The following is a 22557-nucleotide window of genomic DNA, read 5'->3' as shown; positions in this document are numbered from 1 at the left end:
AAAAAAAAGTAAATGACGGGCTAGAGCTTTTGATTGGGTTTAGACGTTAGTAGATAAAGTGATGTGAATCAGCGGTAATGTAATCACGGCCATCCAGTTTTTATCTAATGGTCCATATTGTTTCTCACCCTTCTCACCATAAGAAGGCTTCTCACTTGAGCCTAAACATATATATATACATATATATATATATATATATATATATATATATATATATACCTGACACTCTTCAAATAGTCCGCCACTTTTTTAAGAAATCAAATCCCAATAAAATGCAACAAAAAGTACAATTAAGATCCTCTCCAAAAAGGAGAACTTCCAAGATATCAGAATCAAGAGTCGTACAAAGAGTAGAGCCAAATACAATACAATTCGGCTTCAATTCACTTTTTCTTATACGTAAATAAAAGAGGCATCATATCTTTGCATGATATCTACCATTATTCAATTTTCTTAATTAGTTCTTGAAACAAATGGACTACAAAATCCCTTTAGCTTGGAAGCTTTTGATGCAATCATCAAATATTTGAGGGATAGTTTTGAAACTTGGGAACCCCAAGTGCAGAATCTTAGTAGCATCCATGGTGTGTTGATTTCGGTCTCCTTCTTTGTCATTAAGCCTAGGTACCATACAATATTAGTGGTATATTTGGAACCATAAACATAAAATGAAGTTAGTTTAACAATGAAAAACATACAATTAAAAGATGATAGTACGTACTTGGTTTCAAATGGGTACATGGGATACTTAGTCCTAAGCGATGCCACAACGTCGGACCAATGAGCTACTGAGCTAGAACAGATTAATCTGCCTGATGCTTTGCTTTCCTCCATAGCTAATATATGAGCTGCTGCTACATCCTCTACATGAACGAATCCGCAATAACCGTTGGGATATCCCCCTTTTGCACCTGATCGATAATGTCATGTTCAATTCAAAGAGTGTATGTGTATTTATCAGCTATCACTACTGCGTTGTAGTAATATGATGACGTACACATTTAAGTTAATTTGTCAAAATGAAATTAAATGGTCACCTTTAATTAAATCAAGTACATATTTGAGGGAGCTAGATACATAGGGAGCAAGCAAGGGACCAATGACAAAGGATGGGTGTACAACCACAAGATCCAGATTTCTTTCCTCGGCTACTTTCCATGCGGTCTTCTCTCCTATTGTCTTTGCATAGGCATACCACATCTGCTTTTAAACAACGAAACCTCTTGATTAATTAAATTCATTCTATACTTGTTGTATCTCAAACAAAATACATTATGTGAAGAAACTTGAAGAAATTTCTTAAAGTTTCAATTTTCCTATAAAAATATTGTTCTGTTTTGAGAGCAAATATGCTCTTTTGTTTTGTGTTTTTGTATTTCTTTCAGCACTATGGTTGCGCTCATAAATCTCTAGGGATTGTTACCTAGTACCTGGACTATATATATGCAAAGGTGGCAATACATATGAGCACACCTAGCATTTCAGTTGTACAGTAAACAACAAGTTTACAGCAAGCATAAAAGGACAAAATGAGAAATAGAAAAGAATCCTATGTGCTAAGCAACACAATAAGGACAAATCACTCTATTCTTAATTGTTATTGATGTGCATATTTCTTCATCCCCTCCTCAAGTTGGACTTGTATATATGGTATAAGTTCTAACTTGCCACAAAGAAACTTGTGTTGTTGCTCAACAACACAATAAGGACTAATCACTCTATTCCTAACTGAAGAGAAGATCTAACAAAAACAATACCGAGGAATCCGTTCTCCATATGTTCTCTAACATAGTGACAATCTTTATTAAGGTGCTTAGTCCTTTCATGAAAGATTGGGTTTTCTGCAATATGCATTGTTGATTTATTGTCATAGTATAAGGGAATGGGTTTGGGAATCTGAACTTGCAATTCTTCTGGGATACCATCCACCAATACCATTTCACTTGTAGTTTGAAACATGCTTCTGTATTCAGATTCACATGATGATTTCGAAACAGTCTTTTGCTTTTTAGTTTTCCATGAAACTAAAGAAGCTCCTAAGAAAACACAATATCTAGTTAAGGACCTAGAAGTAAAAGCACATGATCCATTGTCGAAAAAGCGCGAGGCTAATGCGTGACCTTGTCCCTCGTGCACGAATAATGCACGAATAAAAGCACGTGGGTGTGACGATTCTTTTTATTCAATCAAGTGTAATTGGATTTCCTGTGAGTATACACCCAATTGACTAGTAATATAGGAGTCGCCATTCAGTTTTTAACAACAATGAGAAAAACTGACAAAACCCGGTTATCGTGACATAAAGGGAGTGCAATTATGTTTGACCACGACGGCCGTAGGTTCCCTTGTGATCCCTGGTGTGGGGATCTCTCAATATACACCCGCAAGGTAGATATTGAGGGTTCGGGGGACTGTAACTACCGAGAGGAGTAATTCGCTCGTCGATAACTCCAGAGGCAGGATATCCTTACTAGCTCAGCATAAATAATTGAAGGGACATGCGTTAACTATTAAACTAATCTGAGTTGATTTTAGCAATATGCAACATATAATACTAATTCGATCGTGATTATCTGATTTAAATAACATTAAGGGACCTAGCATGATAATCCGATTTTCCGAAAATATTATATTTGTTAGGCGTGGTAGAACAATCATATTAGGTTAGTTTAACAGTTCATAAAAAGGGCGGGGAAAGCAGTTAAATCATCGAAAAGGGACACATTACGACGCACCCTTGAGAGGTGCGTCACGGTTCTCAGAAAACTAACCACTTTGACTTTGCTATTTCTCCTTTTTATTTAACGAATCTCAATTATGGGACAGAATACGTTCTGTTCGATTTATGGATCGATTGCGACAGAACGCGTGAACAGTTTCGCAGCGAGAGGCTTAGGCTAAGGGGTTTAGAGTCAATACTCAAAATATATTATGTGTTGTTGTGTGTTGTTTCACGTCGAAACTAGGGGCCTATTTATAGGGAAGAGTTCGTGGAAAGATAGAATTTCAGAGTTCTAATCCGCAAAGAATTAGGAAAAGAGACGTACCCAGGTAATTTCAGCGCCCAGGCCTGGGCGCCGAAGATTTCGGCGCCCAGAGCCAGGCGTTGAAAATAGGGTCTGGGCAGTTTTTGTTTAGTCAGATTCGGATTCCTAAAATCCGTAGAGTTTGAGATTAATTCGAGTCTTTTTAGCGCGTATCAATTTTGTGACGGAATGCGTCTGGGCCCGTTACGAACTCTAGGCTCGTTAGGATTTTAATTAATACGTAACTCTTATTTCTGAATCATATTAGGAATAGGATTCTTGCAGTTTTCTATCTCATTTAGGATTTATGTTGGAGTGCAACACCTAATTCTGACAGGTTTCTATCTTTTATGATTTGCCACTTTTAGACGCTACCTTTTACGGCAGTTACTATTTTTAGCAGGTTTCCATAAATAGCATATTTCGGGTGAAATGAAATGGGGAATCGAGATTCGTTTGTTTTATAGGAGATGCGTTGTCAAGTGGAGTTTATACGCTTTCATCATCGAACCTTTCCCTTGCGGGAACGGGGACAAAAGTAGGTGTCTACAGTTAGCCCCCACTTTGACTAAGTCTTGGAGTAAGACGATGGTCAAAGTATTAGACGGAGTGCATCACACAAGCCATGGTGTATGTGACCTGTTTTGCGAGGGTCTCACGAGCCCCCGAGTGATAACATATGACTTAAGGGTCATCACTTGAAGTGTCGACATATCCCTCACGTGTCATTGGGATTTGTCAACTGATAGTATAGAAACTTCCTCACTCTGTCATTGGAAGGATCTAAAGGTGCGTAGAAACTCCCTCACTTTGTCACTGGGAGTAACTACAGACGTTTTCGAAATTAAAGCTGTAAAGTGTAATTGGGCCTGGCCAAGCCCAATCACGAGGTAAAACGTTTTTAAAGATTCTCATTTTCAGGGCTAGCTAAACGAGAAAACCCCCTTGTTTTTATAGGACGTAAAACGAAGGAAAATCCAACACATCGTTCTTTTTTAGAAAAGCGAAAAACCAATTCTTTAATTTTTGGAAAAAGGGAAAACCAATCCTTTAATTTTTGGAAAAAGGAAAAACCAATCCTTTAATTTTTGGAAAAAGGGAAAACCAATCCTTTAATTTTTGGAAAAAGGGAAAACCAATCCTTTAATTTTCGGAAAAAGGGAAAACCGATAAAAGTTATCGCTGCAGCGACTAAGGACTTGCGCTGTTAGTGACGCAGACCCCGCCCACTGAAGGTGGGCGAGCCTGTCCGCTGAGGGTGGACCCCCCGTCCGATAGAAGTGGACGAATCTGTTTTGATGTTTTTGAAACTAAGGACCTACGCAATTTGTGACGTAGACCCCGCCGGCTGAAGATGGCGAACCTGTCCGCTGAGGGTGGACGCCCCGTCCGATAGAAGTGGACGAATCTGTTTTGAAATTTTTTGTTGTTTTTTTTTTTTTTTGGGATAGAAATATCAAGATAACGGATATCTTACACAAAATAGGGGAGTACGCGTGCCCGACAGCGAATATTCGTTGTCTAGGAAGCATTTTCAGCGCCCTGCAGTGGGCGCGAGAATTTCTAACGCCCAGAGCTGGGCGTTGAAAATGCGAAGGGGGGGGCTGGTTTTTAAATTCGCGGACCGTCTCCTTCCTTTCCCATTTCCACCATTTTTCGCTCAAACTTCTTCACTTCTCTCTACTGATTTTTGCTCGTTTTCTTCACTTTCTTTCACGAATTCTACTCCAAATCACTTCCTAATCTTCCCAATGTAAGTAATTTTCAATATTTTCGAGCTTTTTTGTCAATTTCAGTATTTTTGTCAAGTATTTTTGTGCATGAAATTGATTTGGGGGTTTTTGATTTTGTGCCCCCTTTTCTTCAATTAGATAGTTGGAAATGTTCCACATAACATGTTAATTAATTTGTGCATGCTAATTTTTGCAAGTATGTTGATTTTTGTTGAATTTGGGCATTCTCATGCTAGCCCCCAAGTATACCTACGAATCTAGTATTTTCTTATGATGTAGGTGTTCTTGGTATATTGCTTGCGTTCCTCATAATTCATGAATGACAAATTATGGGAGAATTTTGATTTTGCTGGAGTTAATTTTTACTTAGGGAATTTTGCTAAGTATGAACTTAGTATCATGTTTTTAGGGAACAAAAATTGTATGACTCCATTTCATGAGTGAAATGCACTCTTCTTAGGGATCGGTATGAGTGCCGATTTTGTCAAAGGTATAATGCCTTTGTTGTATTGTTGATCAGCATGTCTGACGAGTCGTTACCCCCTCCTGGTGGCCACGAGGTGCGTGGCATGACGCGTCAGTCGACTGGCCCAGGTCCCTTATGGGTGGGCCCTGAGCTTTACGATGGTCGTGATCTGCACTACGACCTAGAGCACCATGTGACTTCCCGCCTTCACGCGAGGAGAGAGACTACGGTTCGCGGCTATGGCGCCACGACGAGTGAGGCCGTTTTTAGCTATCTGAGCTCAGACGCCTAGGCCTTGGTGAGGTCGAGCTCACTGTTTCCGGTGGTTGAGACTTTCTGGGAGATACTGCGGCTCAACATCTCCCTGTCCTTTCTGCGATCGTTCATGAGGTGGTGGTGGGATACCACCAACACCTTCCACTTTCCTTGGGGCGAGATGACGATCACTCCTGAGGACTACACAGCTTTGACGGGCTTGACCTTTACAGGGAACCCCGTTCGTCTAAGGTCGGATGGCCCATCGCCGACTGTTGCTGAGGGTACCAGGCTCCTGGGCTCGTGGATGGGTAGTAGATTACCTTCGTACCAGCCCCGTGGGATACCTTTCGCTGACCTGATGTGGGCTTTGGAGCATGGGGTAAAGGAGTCGCCTTTGAGACAGGCTCGGCTGTTCTACCTCCATTTTATTACTTCCACTTTTCTATCGGGTCCGACTGACACCTTTGACCCGAGGTGGATAGGCACGGTGGAGGACGTGTCTACACTGGGTGACTATCGCTGGGGCGATTTGGGCTATGCGACACTTGTCGGCCAGATGAGTTTGTCGGTGCGCGACTCGGACCCGAGTAGACGTCACTTTGTGATTACATTAGCGGGAGTGCCGCGCTTGATCGAGGTACGTGCCTAGATTTTCTTTTGCTTTCTCGCTTATACCGGGCCTCTTCTTTTTTAATGTTTTATTGCCCTTTTCTTTTTGCAGCTGTGGGCCTTTGAGCACTTACCTTGGCTAGCCCCCCGAAAGGGGCAGAGGGCTTTGGAGTTCCCTGCCGGTCGCCGTTGGGGTTGGAAGAAGAAGCTGACAGTGCGTCCACCGCCCGATACCGTGTGGGATCTTATCCGGGACGAGAACCCTGAGCATGTACAGAATCTTATCCTCTATCTCGTATTCTTTTATATTATTTTTTATGTGCGAGTTCTGACTGCGTTTGTACAAAAACAGGTGGTTTGGACCCCATGGCTCTCTTTTAGGGGTACCCATGCTTCAGTCAGGGATAGTTATGCCCTGAGCCAGATGCGGGTCTTGTTCGTTGGCCGCCGGGACCCTGTCTGGTACCTGGGAGAGCGGGTACGTATGCAGACGGTCGGGGTTTTTTCGGTGCCCAGGCCTCCGCCTGCGACCATGCTGTCTACTCGCTCGATAGGTGAGTCGTGGAGGGTCCATTCGAGGACTGGTGTGCCGGCGACAGAGTTGGTGATAGAGGGAGCTAGCTATTACCAGTTTATCCAGGATTCTCTTCGTCTCCCGGAGCCTGGCTCTGTAAGTTGCCTCCTCTCTTTGTATTGATTTTAGTGTTTTCATGCTCGTGCCCATGTGTTTATGCCCACTGTGTTTTGTGCAGGAGGGTCCTGACCCTTCGTTGGGGGGATGGGTGCTTCCCTATGCTCGGATCTCGTATACCGGAGAGAGTGGATCCGAGATTGTGGAGACTTTCCCGGAAGACCGGGTTTTCCATGCTCCGCTCCCTGAGGGAGTAGAGGCGGTATGCACCTTTCATTTGTGTACTCTTTTTATATTTTTTTCTTTCCTTTTTTACTGACATTCTTGTTTCAGGTTCCGGCCCGTACGGCCAATGCGATGGTGGGGGTGATCAACCGGTTGAAGTCCGCGTTGGTTCGAGCTCGGTCTGCACTTTCTTGCAGGAGCCCCCACTCTACTCGGGTAATGTGTCCTCTTATTTTTTATCAGTACCCTTTTGTTTGGCTTTCGGTTATTCATTCTCTTTCTGTCTCTTTTTTCTTTGCAGACGGCTGCTGGGCGTGCTGGGGCCGACGACGCGGGTCCCTCGGGCAGGGGACACGGTCGTCGTGAGAGAGAGAGAGCACGGCACTCGCCCCTACGGCATCGTCGTTCTGACGCGGGGGTGAGTTTTTCCGGGGAGAGGTCCGAGCCGGAGCGTAGGCGGCGTTCCGTGTCGGTGGCCCGAGAGCCTAGCCCCGAGTTGCAGTCACAACCTCATTTTTGGGGTGACTCTGGCTGGGGTCCCTCATACCACGGGGAGTGGAGTGGATGGACCGGCAAGGCTTGGAGACATGGAGCCGATGACGAGTCTTAGGCTTACCTCCTGTTTTGTACATATTTATTCTTGTATTCCGCATGTATATATGTATTTTTTTTTGCGATTTTTGGTGCAAGAATGTTTTGAGCCTTCCGTGGGCTTTGTTTTAACATATTATAGCAATATTAGCTTTCTAAACCAACGACGAATTTTGAAAAGGAAAAGACTTTCGTAAAATAATGAGTTCATATAAGAGTGCACACATATTTTTAGACTAACCGACTACTTGGGGTATTACATATGCATGTTCACTAGGGGGGAATTTATTTTTTGCCGACTCGTGCCATACTCCTTTGTTGGGCTTGTTCCTAGAAATTCTTGTGGCTTTTTCATTTTATTTGGTCTTGCCCGTGCATGGGTTAGGGTAGAGTGCCCTTTGCAATATCTTTTCTTCTTGATGCGTTGCATGACTTTATTATTTTTTTAATTTTTATTGGACCGAATCCTTGAGAAGGATTGCCTACGTATCTTGTCAGAATCAGGTCGCGCGTAGTTCTAGCTTTTTGAAAAAAAACTTTTTGAAAGGGTGTTCATTACACGTCTGCTTCCCCCCCCCCCCCCAAGTGTTCGTGGTTCTTTTGAGGGTTAGAAAAAGGAGTACGAACACTTTGCAGAAGCGGGAGGGTAGGTGGCAAGAGAGAACGACGCCCGATCTAGGGCGAAGGAAATATTGGCGCCCAGGCCTGGGCGTGAAAAATAACAGCGCCCAGTCCTGGGCGTTGAAGTTTCGTCCTTCGCTTTTTCTACTTTATCGAGTTTTATGCCGTTTGCTTAGAGTAATGCGCAGAATGTTTGCTTATGAGTCTTAATGTGTTTTATTAGATGCCTTAACTCTGGACTGAATTTTATTAATATAGTACTTTTTTAATTGGTCTAAGTTCGTGAGGTTAGCGAATTCCGCTCCATCTATGTCGGCTAGTTGGACTGCTCCGCCAGGTAGGATGGTCTTTACAAAATATGGTCCTGTCCAGTTAGGCCGGAATTTTCCTCGAGGGTCCGTAGTAGGTGCGCGGACTTCTTTTAATACAAAATCGCCTTCTTTGATGTTTCGAGGTTTGACTCTTTTGTTGAATTGCCTTGCGATGCGCTTTTGGTACACTTGCACGTGATGTAGAGCTCTCAATCTCCGTTCGTCTAAAAGGACGAGTTCGTCGTACCTAGCTTGAACCCAATCAGCTTCGGGTAGCTTGCTTTCTAGGACGATCCGGAGGGAGGGAATCTCCAACTCGACCGGTTGGACTGCTTCCATTCCGTATACCAAGGAGTAGGGTGTTACTCCAATGGAGGTGCGGATTAAGGTTCGATAGCCCCATAATGCGAAGTGCAATTTATTGGGCCAATCCTTATAATTTTTGGCCATTTTTTCGGGATAGCATTTTTCCGTTCATATGGGGTCCGCACACGCCGTTATGGTATTCTTCCATTAGTCTTTGGGCTTGGTTTTGATGGACACAAAGTAACTTGATTTTATTCGGCGTGTATTTGTACAGTTCTCCCAGAATTATGCTATATTGTGAAGCGAGGAGGCGTAGGGCCTTTGTGCTCGCGGGGAAGTGTTTGGGGGGAATTCCCCACTTGTTTTGTAACGAAGGATGTCCGTGTACCATGGTTCTTCTTCGGTGTTTTCAGGTTCGTAGTCTATGGCACAACAATAAGCCGGCTCTTTCCTTCGCTCGACCCGAAGGATCATTCCGTCCTATTCATTCGGGATGTTGAGCATTGAAGCTAGCTTCGCTAGTGCATCCGCGAATTGGTTGTCGTCTCTTGGCAAGTACGTATACTCGATTTTTTCAAATTGCTCGACTATTTGGTCCAAGTGAGCTTGATATTTTGAGAGACTAGTGCTTCGGACCTTCCATCTTTTGGATATATGGTTGATTATTAGGGAAGAATCCCCGAAGACTTGCAGGTATTTGACTCCGAGGCTAACTGCGGCCTCTAGCCCGACTATGCAGGCCTCGTATTCGGCGGCATTATTTGTGGCCTCGAAGTCAAGTTTGACGGAAATTGGTATATGGGCTCCTTCGGGACTGACTAGGAGAACTCCGACGCCGCATCCTTTTTGGTTGGACGCGCCATCAAAGTATAGTGTCCAATAGTCGTCTTGTATCATCAGAAGTTCCTCGTTGGGGAGGAGGTAAGCTTCCGTGGTTTCCTCATTCGTGGCATGCTCAGCCAGGAATTCGGCTACCGCTCTTCCTTTGATTGTTTTTTCCGGCATGAATTTTAGGTCGAATTCTGAGAGCATGACTAGCCACCTGGACAGGCGACCACTCAGGGCGGGCTTTTCGAACATGTATTTTAAGGGATCTAGTTGTGACACTATGTGAACAGTGTGGGCCAATAGGTAATGTCTGAGTTTTTTGGATGCGCAGACGAGGGCGAGATAGGTTTTCTCAAGTTCTGTGTATCTCGTCTCGTACTGTATGAACTTCTTGCTCAAGTAGTAAATGGCTCGCTCGGATCCATGTACACACTGTGAGAGCATAGCTTCTGCTGCCGTATCCGTGACGGTTAGGTATAGGCGTAAAGGGATTCCAGGCAGAGGCGGGGAGAGGACGGGTGGTTTGCTTAGGTATTCTTTGATTTTATCGAAGGCGGTTTGGCATTGTTCATCCCATTCGGCCTTTTCTTCTTTTCTTAATTTTTTGAATATTGGCTCACAAGTCATAGTAAGCTTGGAAATGAACCTACTAATGTATTGCAGCTTTCCTAGGAAGCCCCTTATCTGCTTTTCAGTTTTTGGTGGGGGCATTTCGGTAATGGCTTTGATCTTAGATGGGTCAATCTCGATTTCTCGCGTACTAACAACATATCCTAGCAATTTTCCGGAGGTTACCCCGAACACACATTTTTGGGGATTTAGTCTCATGTTATATTTCAAGATTCGGGTGAAGAATTTTTTAAGTGCCGGGAGGTGACCGCGCCGGTCTTTAGATTTGACGATCATGTCGTCCACGTAGACCTCGATTTCTTTATGTATCATGTCATGGAGTAACGTGGTGGCTGTTCTTTGATAGGTAGCCCCCGCGTTTTTTAAACCAAAGGGCATTACAGTGTAACAATATGTTCCCCAAGGGGTAATGAAAGTTGTTTTTTCCATGTCTTCTTCTGCCATGAGTATTTGGTTATATCCAGCGTACCCGTCCATAAAGAAGAGGAGCGCGTGTTCTGCGGTGTTGTCTACTAGTATGTCAATGTGAGGTGGAGGGAAGTCATCTTTAGGACTGGCTTTGTTGAGGTCTCAAAAGTCTACGCACATTCACACTCGTCCGTCTTTTTTAGCTACGGAGACAATATTGGCCACCCATTCTGGGTAGTTGGAGACTTTTATAAAGCCGGCGTCTAATTGTTTAGTGACTTCTTCTTTTATTTTCAAGGCTATCTCTGGTTTGAGCCGCCGTAGCTTTTGTTTTACTGGCGTCATTTTGGGATCTAGCGGAATTTTATGTTCAGCGATTTCTCGATCTATTCCTGGCATGTCTTTGTAGGACCAAGCAAAGACACCCTCGAATTCCCGCAAAGTGGAGATTAGATCGGCCTTTTCAGTGGGAGTTAAGGTGAGGCCAATTTTAATAATTTTAGGATTTTCTTCTGTTCCAATATTTACCGATTCTGTGTCCTCAATTATAGGAGTTTTGAGTTCTTGTTCACTTACAGCTTTTATTAGTTCGGTATATTCCTCTTCTGCTCTTTTTCGTGCTCATTAGTGGCGAGACATTCTGCATTATTACTCGGATTTTTAAGCGGCACATACTCAAAAGTTTTGTTTATCTTATTAAAGTCATGAAGCATTACATCAAAAAGATCTCCCGGAGTAGAGATTTCCGGGTTTAAACTATTATCGGGAGGGGTTACAATTTTGCTAGGTTCGGACTCGGAGTCAGACTCGGATTCAGACCCTAATTCTTCGTACATCGGACCCTCTCCCGCAGATATCTTGAACTTCATCCCACGAGCATTAGTCCATTTGAAAGTCTTGCGCCACCCTCGTTGGATTTGGTCATCTTTCGAGGGTGATGGAGCGATCAATTTAGTAGGATCGAACACTTCATCTTGGAGAGCTAATGCCATAATTTCTGTTTCTTTCTTCACTCTTTTCTTTTCTAACCCAAACAATAGCCCGAAAGCGTGTGAGTTGGGGAGCGTTTTTGGCATAGCATGGTTCTTTGGGGCGAGTGGCCTTTAAGAACGTAAAGGGTCGTGTCCCAGAGCATGCATCTCTTGGGTTTGTGCGACCTCTAGGTATAGATGTTCGGGATATGCTTCTTCCAGCGCGTTCCTTGATGGCTATCACGGGCAAGTACTCAGGGGCCCTGCATTATTGTTGTGGAGTAGGAGACACATTAGTTTGTTTCGTGAGTCGGTTTTTTTTAGACACTCTATGACTACCCCTAAGTCGGACTAGTATATTTGGACCGTTATGTGTGCACTTTGAACTCTTTATGTTTTTGAAAATCTCTGCCCGTGTGACATTCATGATTATTTGCATGGTCGATTTTTAGTGTCGAGCATTGCCGTCGTAGGAGGCCTAACAACGACGCAAAGAGTTATTAATTTTTCGCGAGTCGCTTTTTTTGAAATCGAGTGCTTTTCTTACGCCCTCGTAGCAATTCTTTCGATGAACATTTTTTTTGTGCTACGTATTTTCCTTTCGCTCGGGCACTGAGGCTGCTGCGCCTGACCAGGAGGCCAAGCAGCAACTTCAGCGCCCAGCTAGGGGCGTGAGAAATTCTGGCGTCCAGCCAGGGGCGTTGAAAATGCGTCCCTGGCTGGTTCTCGTTTTCTGTTTTTTTGTTTATGCGACTTCGATTTGCGTGCTTGTCTAATAACGTCCTTTACGCGTAAGGGCGTTTGTGGGATTCGTTACAGGCCATCCCGAGCGTCGCTTATTTTGTGGCGACCATTCGGGTTTGCGGGACACGTGTTTCGGTATAACTCTTTGGCAAATTAGTCTATGAATGTTAGGGCAGTTTTTAAGGTCGTTGGTTTTCTAGGATAGTTTGTCACACACAATCACATATTTCGCTACACATAACTACATTACAAACATGGATTTGAAAATTAAATATGCCACGTAGTTTATGATAGGCTTCTATGGGTAGTTTATTTGCGCCTGGCTTGGTACCGCTTCTATTGTAGATCCAACACATGCCCCGGTCGAGGTAGTGTCTTCAACAGACGAATTTCGCTCAAGAGGCCAACCCGCAAGTGCAAGCCAAGGGGGCATGCAGGCGAGAGGGACCTAATGGGCGAGCGATTGGGTTCGGGATAGGTGTACTACCTGCACAAGTACCGAGTGGGAAACATGTGCGGCGTATGCACCCCCCTATTGGCGAAAAAAGGTATCCTTAGTCCCAACTCCCGAGGGAGCCGAGATTCGTTATGCGATTCTGCCCGTTCACATTAATATGCTGATTTTCAGGTCGTCCCAACTTGATGGGGAAATAAACGCGGGGTAGGATCGTTTCACCCTTCGGCTATTTTGATTACCTACAAGCACGAGTATTTCCTTCACTATCCCCAGTGGAGTCGCCACTGTGAGGGGGTCGAAAAAGCGCGAGGCTAATGTGTGACCTTGTCCATCGTGGGTGTGACGATTCTTTTTATTCAATCAAGTGTAATTGGATTTCCTGTGAGTATACACCCAATTGACTAGTAATATAGGAGTCGCCATTCAGTTTTTAACAACAATGAGAAAAACTGACAAAACGCGGTTATCGTGACATAAAGGGAGTGCAATTATGTTTGACCACGACGGCCGTAGGTTCCCTTGTGATCCCTGGTGTGGGGATCTCTCAATATACACCCGCAAGGTAGAGATTGAGGGTTCGGGGGACTGTAACTACCGAGAGGAGTAATTCGCTCGTCGATAACTCCAGAGGCAGAATATCCTTACTAGCTCAGCATAAATAATTGAAGGGACATGCGTTAACTATTAAACTAATCTGAGTTGATTTTAGCAATATGCAACATATAATACTAATTCGATCGTGATTATCTGATTTAAATAACATTAAGGGACCTAGCATGATAATCCGATTTCCCGAAAATATTATATTTGTTACGCGTGGTAGAACAATCATATTAGGTTAGTTTAACGGTTCATAAAAAGGGCGAGGAAAGCAGTTAAATCATCGAAAAGGGACACATTACGACGCACCCTTGAAAGGTGCGTCACGGTTCTCAGAAAACTAACCACTTTGACTTTGCTATTTCTCCTTTTTATTTAACGAATCTCAATTATGAGACAGGATACGTTCTGTTCGATTTATGGATCGATTGCGACAGAACGCGTGAACAGTTTCGCAGCGAGAGGCTTAGGCTAAGGGGTTTAGAGTCAATACTCAGAATATATTATGTGTTGTTGTGTGTTGTTTCACGTCGAAACTAGGGGCCTATTTATAGGGAAGAGTTCGTGGAAAGATAGAATTGCAGAGTTCTAATCCGCAAAGAATTAGGAAAAGAGACGTACCCAGGTAATTTCAGCGCCCAGGCCTGGGCGCCGAAGATTTCGGCGCCCAGAGCCAGGCGTTGAAAATAGGGTCTGGGCAGTTTTTGTCTAGTCAGATTCGGATTCCTAAAATCCGTAGAGTTTGAGATTAATTCGAGTCTTTTTAGCGCGTATCAATTTTGTGACGGAATGCGCATGGGCCCGTTACGAACTCTAGGCTCGTTAGGATTTTAATTAATACGTAACTCTTATTTCTGAATCATATTAGGAATAGGATTCTTGCAGTTTTCTATCTCATTTAAGATTTATGTTGGAGTGCAACACCTAATTCTGACAGGTTTCTATCTTTTATGATTTGCCACTTTTAGACGCTACCTTTTACGACAGTTACTATTTTTAGCAGGTTTCCATAAATAGCAGGTTTCGGGTGAAATGAAATGGGGAATCGAGATTCGTTTGTTTTATAGGAGATGCGTTGTCAAGTGGAGTTTTTACGCTTTCATCATCGAACCTTTCCTTTGCGGGAACGGGGACAAAAGTAGGTGTCTACACTAGGATAGAACAATCCCCAATCAGGTGTTCCTTTCAGGTATCTTACAACATGTAAGACAACATGCCAATGTGGTTCCCTAGGGAAACCCATGAATTGGCTAAGGTTCTGAACAGAATAAGAAATGTCAAGTCTACTTAGCTTTAAGTAAAGTAATTTACCAATCAGTCTTCTATATCTCTCAGGATCTTCTAAGGCTTCACCACCTTTAGTGGACAACTTAACATTTGAGGAAAAAGGAGTTGCAGCAGCTTTGCGATCCACCATATTTGTATGATGTAAAAGATCTGCAACATATTTTCTTTGATTAAGGAGAGTTCCACTTTCATTTCTGGAGACTTCCAGACCTAGAAAGTATTTCAACTCACCTAAATCTTTCACTGTGAATTCTGCATGTAAATCTGATTTGAGAATCTTGATGTATTTCTCATCATCTCCTGTTATCAAGAAGTCATCTACATATACTAGTACTATGCAACATTTTCCATACTTCTCTCTATAAAATAGAGAATAATCTTTGGAAGTCTGGTAGAAATCCCTGAGCTTGAGTAATTTAGTCACTTCCACATTCCATTGTCTTGAAGCCTATTTTAGACCATATAGACTTCTTATCATCTTACATACCTTCCCCTCTGGAACTTTGGTATATCCCTTGGGTGGCTTCAAATACACCTCTTCATCTAGAAATCCGTGAAGAAATGCATTATTAATGTCTAACTGGTGCATTTTCCAGTTCTGAATTGTTGCTAAAGCAATCAGAATTCTGACAGTTGCAAATTTTGCAACTGGTGAAAAAGTGTGCTTATAATCCTTTCCCTTTTCCTGTTTGTCACCCCTTGCAACCAATCTAGCCTTAAGTCTTATGACATTTCCATCTCTGTCTTTCTTCACAGTGTAGACCCATTTCGAGTATAAGATTTTTTTGTTTGGAGGTAGCTCACGGAACTCCCAAGTACCATTCTTTTCAATTGCCTTGAATTCCTCATTCATAGCTTGTCTCCAACCTTTTTCTTGAGCAGCTTGATTATAAGTATAGGGTTCTATGATCTTCATTACATTATTAAAAGAAATAATGTAATCCTCACTGTAAAAATCTTTATCCGTTAAATTTGTGTGCAGAAAAAGAAGGTAACAGATCATCATGATCCATCAAATTACTAGGAGGAAGAGTGTACTTAAAATCTTTGAGATGTCTAGGGACATGTCTATCTCTCACCGATCTCCTTATTTGAGGTATGTTCTCAGCATCTAATTCTTGTTGCACCATTTCTTCCTGTTCAAAAACATGGTGTACATCCTCAACATGGTTATATGGTTGCTCTTTTACTGGTGTTGTTTCAACACCATGGTCTTGTCTTTCATCAGATTCTACATACACCTCCACTATAGGATTTGTAAGGGGAATTGTGTTTAGTTTGGCCTTGGTTTCATTCTGGTTCATTCCTAGGTGTATAAAGGGAAATATATTTTCCTTAAATACCACATCTCTACTCACATAAATTCTTTTCTTCTCTAGATCATAAAGTTTATATCCCTTTTGAGCATAAGGATACCCAACTAAAATACTCCTGATTCCCCTTTCATCAAACTTATCAGAACTTTTTTTAGTTCCACTAGCATAGCAAAGACATCCTACAGTCCTCAGATGATCATACTTAGGACTTTTCCCATCAATCTCTCATAAGGTGTTTTCCACTCTATCACCCTACTCGGAAGAATATTTATGATGTGAGTGGCTGCCAGAATACACTCACCCCATAAGTATTTTGGCAAGCCTGCATGTATTCTCATCGCCCTTGCAGTTTCTAAAAGAAATTTGTGTTTCCTCTCGACTCTTCCATTCTGTTGTGGGACCCCAGGAATGCTTTTTTGATGAACTATTCCTTTCTTCCCAAATATGCTTCTACATTGAGATTGCACAATCTCTGTACCATTGTCACTCCTAATGGTTTTCACTCTAGCATTGAATTGATTTTCTATGTGAGCAAGAAAATTTTCTATCACCCCACACACTTGTTCTTTGCTAGTTAGCAAGTGAGTCCAAGTAACTTTGCTGTAATCATCTAAAATCGTGAGGAAATATGTTGCCCCATTTACATTTGCAGTTCTATATCCTCCCCACAAGTCTAAATGTATAAGATCAAAAATACCCTTAGCAATATTATGACTAACAGGAAAAGGAAGTTTGTGATGTTTAGCCACAGAACATGTGTCACAATCGAAACTTGTAACTGATGACAGTTGCAAAACTTCAAATGCTGTAATTTTGACAAAGAACCATGTTCCAGTCTAGCATGCATCATGTCCAAGGTGATAGAATTATTACAAACAATTGTCTTGGAATTACTAACTGAGTTTGAAGTTATTACACCAGCAAGACTCTTTTTCTTGTCAAAAATACCTCCTCCTTGCTCCTTTGATAGACTAAACTTGTACAACCCATTTTCTTTCCTTCCATAAGCCACTACTATCTTCCTATTAGGGTCCTGAAATATACATCCACCCCCATCAAAAACTATATCCAGATTGCTAGTATCGATTAACTTACTCAAAGACAACAAGTTGTGTCTAAAATCTGGTAAATACAAGACATTGAGAAGCCCTATTTTTGGTTCCAGAACAACAACACCAATTTGATCAAATTTTCTAAGAGTTCCATCAGGAAGCATGACATTAACTTCTTTCTTTAATGATTTTAAATCACTAAAGAGATTTTTATTTCCTGCCATATGATTTGATGCCCCATAATCTATTATCCATGAGTTGCAATCAAAGATATCATGAAATACAGCTGCATTTGAAGCTGAAATAATACCTGCAAAATGACTCATGATGTTTGTTCTATTGTGGAAACTTCCTGCAGATTGTTTCTCCTAGAATGCTTTGAGTACTTCATGTACAACTGCAGATATAAGGCTGCTATCTGGCTTGGTGTTGCTTGTTCCTGTCTCACCATCATCATCAAAAGGGTGTCCTGTAGACCTTCAGTACTTACATTTGCAGCAATCTTGACACTAGACTTTCCTTTGGCTCCTTTGAACCATTCAGGGTAACCGATCAGCTTGAAGCATCCCTCTTTAGCATGACCCCTCATACCACAATGATCACATTTGACATCTGTCTTTTGTTTCTTAAAGTTTCTCTTCTGAAAAACTCCAACATTCTGCTTATTGTAAACATTTTCTTGGAATCGTTTACTAGCTTGAAAAGCACTCATCTCCGAGCTTTGTTGAACCATATCTCCTGTGATTTGCTTTTGTCTCTCAACTGGAAGGATCAAGTTGTAGACTTTATTCACAGGGAGAGATGGATCCATACTCAGGTAATTTGTTTTCAACTGGTCATAGTTTGTATTTAGTCCCATCAGGAACTTCATCAGCTTGTTAACTTGTTCCAAATCAAACATTTTCTTAACCAAGTTACAAGTACACTTCTCAATAGCTCCACAATTACATTCAGGCATCCCTTCAAGTAATGAAAATTTCATCCCAAAGCATCTTTAACTTGCAATAATAATCACTTACATTAGATTGTTCTGTTGAAATTCCCAAAGATCCTTCTTGGGTTGATAAAGTTGTGGTACGTTTGTCTGTCCATATCTCTCCAACAACTCCAAGCAGACTTCTCTTGCAGACTGTATAGAGTTCATGCATCCTGCTATTTCTGGTTTCATTGTAACAAACAACCAAGACCTCACCATGTAATCACATCTAGTCCACTTATGAATTTCATCAGCACCCTCAGTTGGCATAGGATGCTTTCCTTCAAGAAAAGTCGGCTTGTTCTTTCCTCCCAGCGTAATCTTGACATTTCTGCTCCAGGTTAGTTATTTCCATCAAAGATTATACTCCCTAATGGTGTTGAAGCATTCTCATTTATAGCAACAAAGAGAGGATCTTTGTAAGGGTTGAGATTTTGTGCACTCGTTTCTGTCATTCTGATTTTTGAAAAATCGAATCTTTATACTGGTTTTGTAATAAAAGACTATGGAATCCAAAATTTTGAAAGGATTTAACCTAGGAGATACCATGAAGAAATTTCTTAAAGTTTCAATCTTTCTGTAAAAATATTGTTCTGTTTTGAGAGCAAATATGCTCTTTTGTTTTGTGTTTTTGTATTTCTTTCAGCACTATAGCTGCGCTCATAAATCTCTAGGGATTGTTACCTAGTACATGGACTATATATATGCAAAGGTGGCCATACATGTGAGCACACCTACCATTCCAGTTGTACAGAAAACAACAAGTTTACGGTAAGCATAAAAGGACAAAATGAGAAATAGGAAAGAATCCTATGTGCTAAGCAACACAATAAGGACTAATCAGTCTATTCTTAATTGTTGTTGATGTGCATATTTCTGCATTATGCATTATGCATTACCACTATTAAATCACAAATTCTTATTTACAAGGGTTGTACAATAATTATTGTACACCGGAGTAAAAGTTAACTCAAAAGGCTTAAAAGTTATGCTTACATAGGTAAAAGTTATCTATTTTTTAGTGATAAATTTTTTCATTTTAATAAAACTTATTTCTTCAAAATCACTAATAATGTATAAAATTAATCATTTAATCCTTTAAAATGTTTATCTATCACTTTTTTTGTACTAATATAAAAGTTAATCAAAACTAGGTTAAAGTTACAAAAAAATGGGTTAAAGTTATCTTGGGATACAATAAATTTATTGTACACCTTGTGCGCGCAAGACCTTTTGCTATTAAATACCGCCTACTACTAGCTGTTAAAGTACTCCTAATAGAAAGTAATTAAGGACTGTAGTGATTGAGAGCTACTTACATTATTCCGTTTGCAGTACTCCAAATCACTCCAATGCGATTCATTAAAAGCTGGAATTTGGTCCACATCTTGTCGTTGTTTTATAGCAAGTCGGGAGGAGGTTAACACAATTCTTTTAACTGTGTTAGTCTTCGAGCAGGAGTTGAGCACATTTAAGATGCCATTAATGCAAGGATCAATCAACAAACTCTGTCAAATGTATACATTATATAGTTCAGGTCAAATAAGTTGAACAGAATGCACCCTTATTGATCATCAACTAATGCTCACATTAAACCAAGGATCAAATGGAACTATGGTCACATGAATATTAACATATCAATCAATAACACAATTATGAGTAAATATACTTGAACGTCTTCCCCATCACGTAGCGAAGCTGCTGGAGAAGCGACATGGAAAACCCCATCAACTCCTTCAATGACCTCATCAAAGCTTCCATTAACCATAAGGTCACTTTTAAATAGCTTCAGTCTTTCTTTAGCCCCATTCATCTCCCACAGAAAGCCTACCTTTTCCACATTATCTGATCATCACATCAACTAAATCATACACACACCTTACACTATAGAATCAATAACTAACACTACAACCTATAACTAAAATAAGTTTTAAATAATTTCAATTCGATTCAAATTAAAATTATGTTAAAAGTGCCAGTAATAGTACCAGGATCTCGCACAGTCGCTCTTACGGAGCACCCATTTTCCAGCAAGACCTTAATTAGGTGCGACGCCACGAATCCCGTTGCTCCTGTCACACAGTATTCTCTCATTTCTCCTTTTTTTTTTTTTCTCTCTTCGATCTGAAAAGACACAACAAATTAATAGTCTAAATATGGAAGGGTGTTAAACTGCACCGTTTAAGTTGGTTAATCAGGTGGCAATTTTGTTACAACATTAACAAAAAACCAAAATGATTGAGTATACTTCATAAATTAGGAAAATATACTATTGCAATGGGAACAAGTAAGAAATTCTAATGCTTTACTTACATGTGGTGTACAATAAAAAATTGTTATACACCGGAGTAAAAGTTAACTCAAAATGATTTAAAGTTTAACTCGATATAGGTAAAAGTTATCTATTTTTAATGATAAATTTTTTTTCATTTTAAAATTACGAAAATGATAAAGGTCGCAACATGCGACCTTTAAGCCGTGTCACAATGATGACATGACATGCTTATATGTCATGATTTAAATTGGAACTAAAATATTTAACTTATATAATCCATCATATATGTTTCAAAAAAAGGTAGGAAAATCTTAATATTCTAATTTGTTTCCTTCTTTACATTGATTACCTTATTTATGTATTTTTATAGTAAAAATATTGAATTGATAGTAAAAATATTCTGATGACGCATAGCCTACGTGGCGCCTATATGTACCAATTAAACGGCGACACGTAAGATTGCGACAACTAAATATTGTCGCAACTTGCGACCTTTATCATCACCCTTATTATTATTCATTCAAATCACCACTAATGTGCGTAGTATAAAACTAACCATTTGTCAATCAATTATTTTTTCATAATATAAAAGTTAATAAAAACATATTTCGCATTAAACAAGTTACAGAAAAAATGGGTAAAAGTTATACCGATGTACCGTAATATTCTTATATTTCCACAATTTTACACATTTTTCTTTATTAAACTAGAGTTCCCAAACACAGTGTTAGTTTCTACCTAGTAATACGGTACGATTTTCTTTCTTTTATCTTCTAAAATTTTCACAAATTCTTTGACCATCAATGATAAATAATCAAACAAAACATACGTACGGATGGTATCCATCCAAATTCCCGGCATTGCAATTTTGCATGGAGTATTAAATTTCCTAAATACACCCATTAAGAATAAGGAAATACGCATTTGGATTTGAATCAATAGAGACGAATCCAAATTCATAATAAAAAATGCAATTTAGTGATAATTGACCTGAATTTCAGGGTTTAGAACAAAAATGGTTAGCTTACTTTTACCTTTTTGGGGGTGAGGCTGTTGCTAAAGCTAATGTGGCAGGGTCTGATTATTGGAAATGAGTTTGGGGATAAACTCACCCTAAACTTTTTATTATCCAGATTTGCACAAGACTCTTGGTATTTTTACACATTATCCCCAGACTCACCTCACACTCACCTAACTCATAAAATAATATTTTATGTATATTTTTTTTGGTGTATTTTCTAAATAAGATTCAAATTATGTTTTCTTATATACAACAAAGCATATGGGATGTCGGAAGTGGATTCGACACTAACGGGTGTAATGAAAGGATGGTTTATATTTTGACTAGTATGAGTGGATTGGGAATTTGGTGTTTGGAGAAATTGGGTTAAATTTTCCACTTGTTCGTTTCTCATATTCTGAGATTGATTTTCTTTTTTTTTTTAATAAAAATATAATTATAAATCAAGTTTGAAGCAAAAGTGATTAAAAAACATACTAAGTTTTTTTTTTGGTAAAATAAGATAAATTAAGTTTGATGATGTGGCATGATTTGATTGGGGGAAGAAAAAAGTGGAGTTTTAAGTGAGTTTTGAGTAAGTCTTGGATTTTCAAACTCACTTCAACACTTGGTGTAGTCTTTTACCACATTATCCCAAGACTTAGACTAGAGACTCACCTCGAGACTCTCTTTAAGACTAGGGATAAACTCACCCTTAGCTTTAGCGGTAGCTAATCCACCGTAGTTCGGCGGATCGGGAGGATGTGGTCAACGAGGGCACTGGGCAGGATAGTAGCTAGCTAGGAAGGAATCAGGGGTGAGAATTCGTGAATCGTGATCATTCGTTACCCTTCTATTTTGTTTGCTTCTTCAATAAAAGAGTAACTCTTTACTCAAAAAAGAACAATAAAACTCGTGATCAAATAAAGAGAAAGTGTTTAAGGGCAATTTAGGAGATGAGCCGTTTGCATGCAACTCCATTAATAACGTTATTTCATGGTTATTTATTTAAAGAAAAATACTACTAAAATCAATATGCTGATATCAGCGTTAGCTCATATGAGACTTTTACATGGTTATAACGAAGTACTAAAGAGGGGAATATCGAACTTTCCATGTCCAATGTTGTTGTACTGTTGTAGGCATGCAGCATGCTACTAGAAACAAAAAAAAAAACGGCATGCGGATGGCGATCTATATGTGAAAATACACAAAAGAATTGCGTAAACATGGCAA

General features: G+C 40.5%; 1 protein-coding gene across 4 annotated transcripts; it reads right to left on the bottom strand.

The window, feature by feature from the left end:
* Positions 1-285: 285 nt before the first annotated feature.
* LOC110783427 (tetraketide alpha-pyrone reductase 2) lies at positions 286-22368 on the bottom strand. 4 transcript variants are annotated; one of them, XM_056840598.1, is made up of 7 exons: positions 22000-22368; positions 20035-20170; positions 19716-19891; positions 19366-19554; positions 1038-1203; positions 722-911; positions 286-620 (listed from the first exon to the last, which is right to left on the bottom strand). In XM_056840598.1, the coding sequence occupies exons 2-7, from the start codon at positions 20138-20140 to the stop codon at positions 479-481; spliced, it is 969 nt and encodes a 322-aa protein (XP_056696576.1). In that variant the 5' UTR covers positions 20141-20170; positions 22000-22368; the 3' UTR covers positions 286-478. The 4 variants fall into 4 exon arrangements, with proteins under 4 accessions (XP_056696576.1, XP_056696575.1, XP_021843461.1 ...); XM_056840597.1 differs by having other exon boundaries at positions 22035-22367; XM_021987769.2 differs by having other exon boundaries at positions 1038-1200; positions 22035-22354.
* Between the last annotated feature and the right edge of the window lie 189 nt (positions 22369-22557).

The sequence above is a fragment of the Spinacia oleracea genome, chromosome 3 (genome assembly GCF_020520425.1).
Source record: "Spinacia oleracea cultivar Varoflay chromosome 3, BTI_SOV_V1, whole genome shotgun sequence".
Lineage (NCBI taxonomy): Eukaryota > Viridiplantae > Streptophyta > Magnoliopsida > Caryophyllales > Amaranthaceae > Spinacia > Spinacia oleracea.
Note: the sequence above shows the minus strand (reverse complement) of the source record. Positions and strands in the feature narration are given on the sequence as shown.

Bases quoted from the DNA above. Each gene is read 5' to 3' on its own strand.
- LOC110783427 (XM_056840598.1), bottom strand. From the start codon at position 20,140: ATGAGAGAATACTGTGTGACAGGAGCAACGGGATTCGTGGCGTCGCAC. The intron at 1,204-19,365 runs GTAAGTAGCTCT...GTTGTTTAAAAG, and splicing joins AGTACTGCAAACGGAATAAT to CAGATGTGGTATGCCTATGC. The intron at 912-1,037 runs GTGACCATTTAA...ATTATCGATCAG, and splicing joins TGTACTTGATTTAATTAAAG to GTGCAAAAGGGGGATATCCC.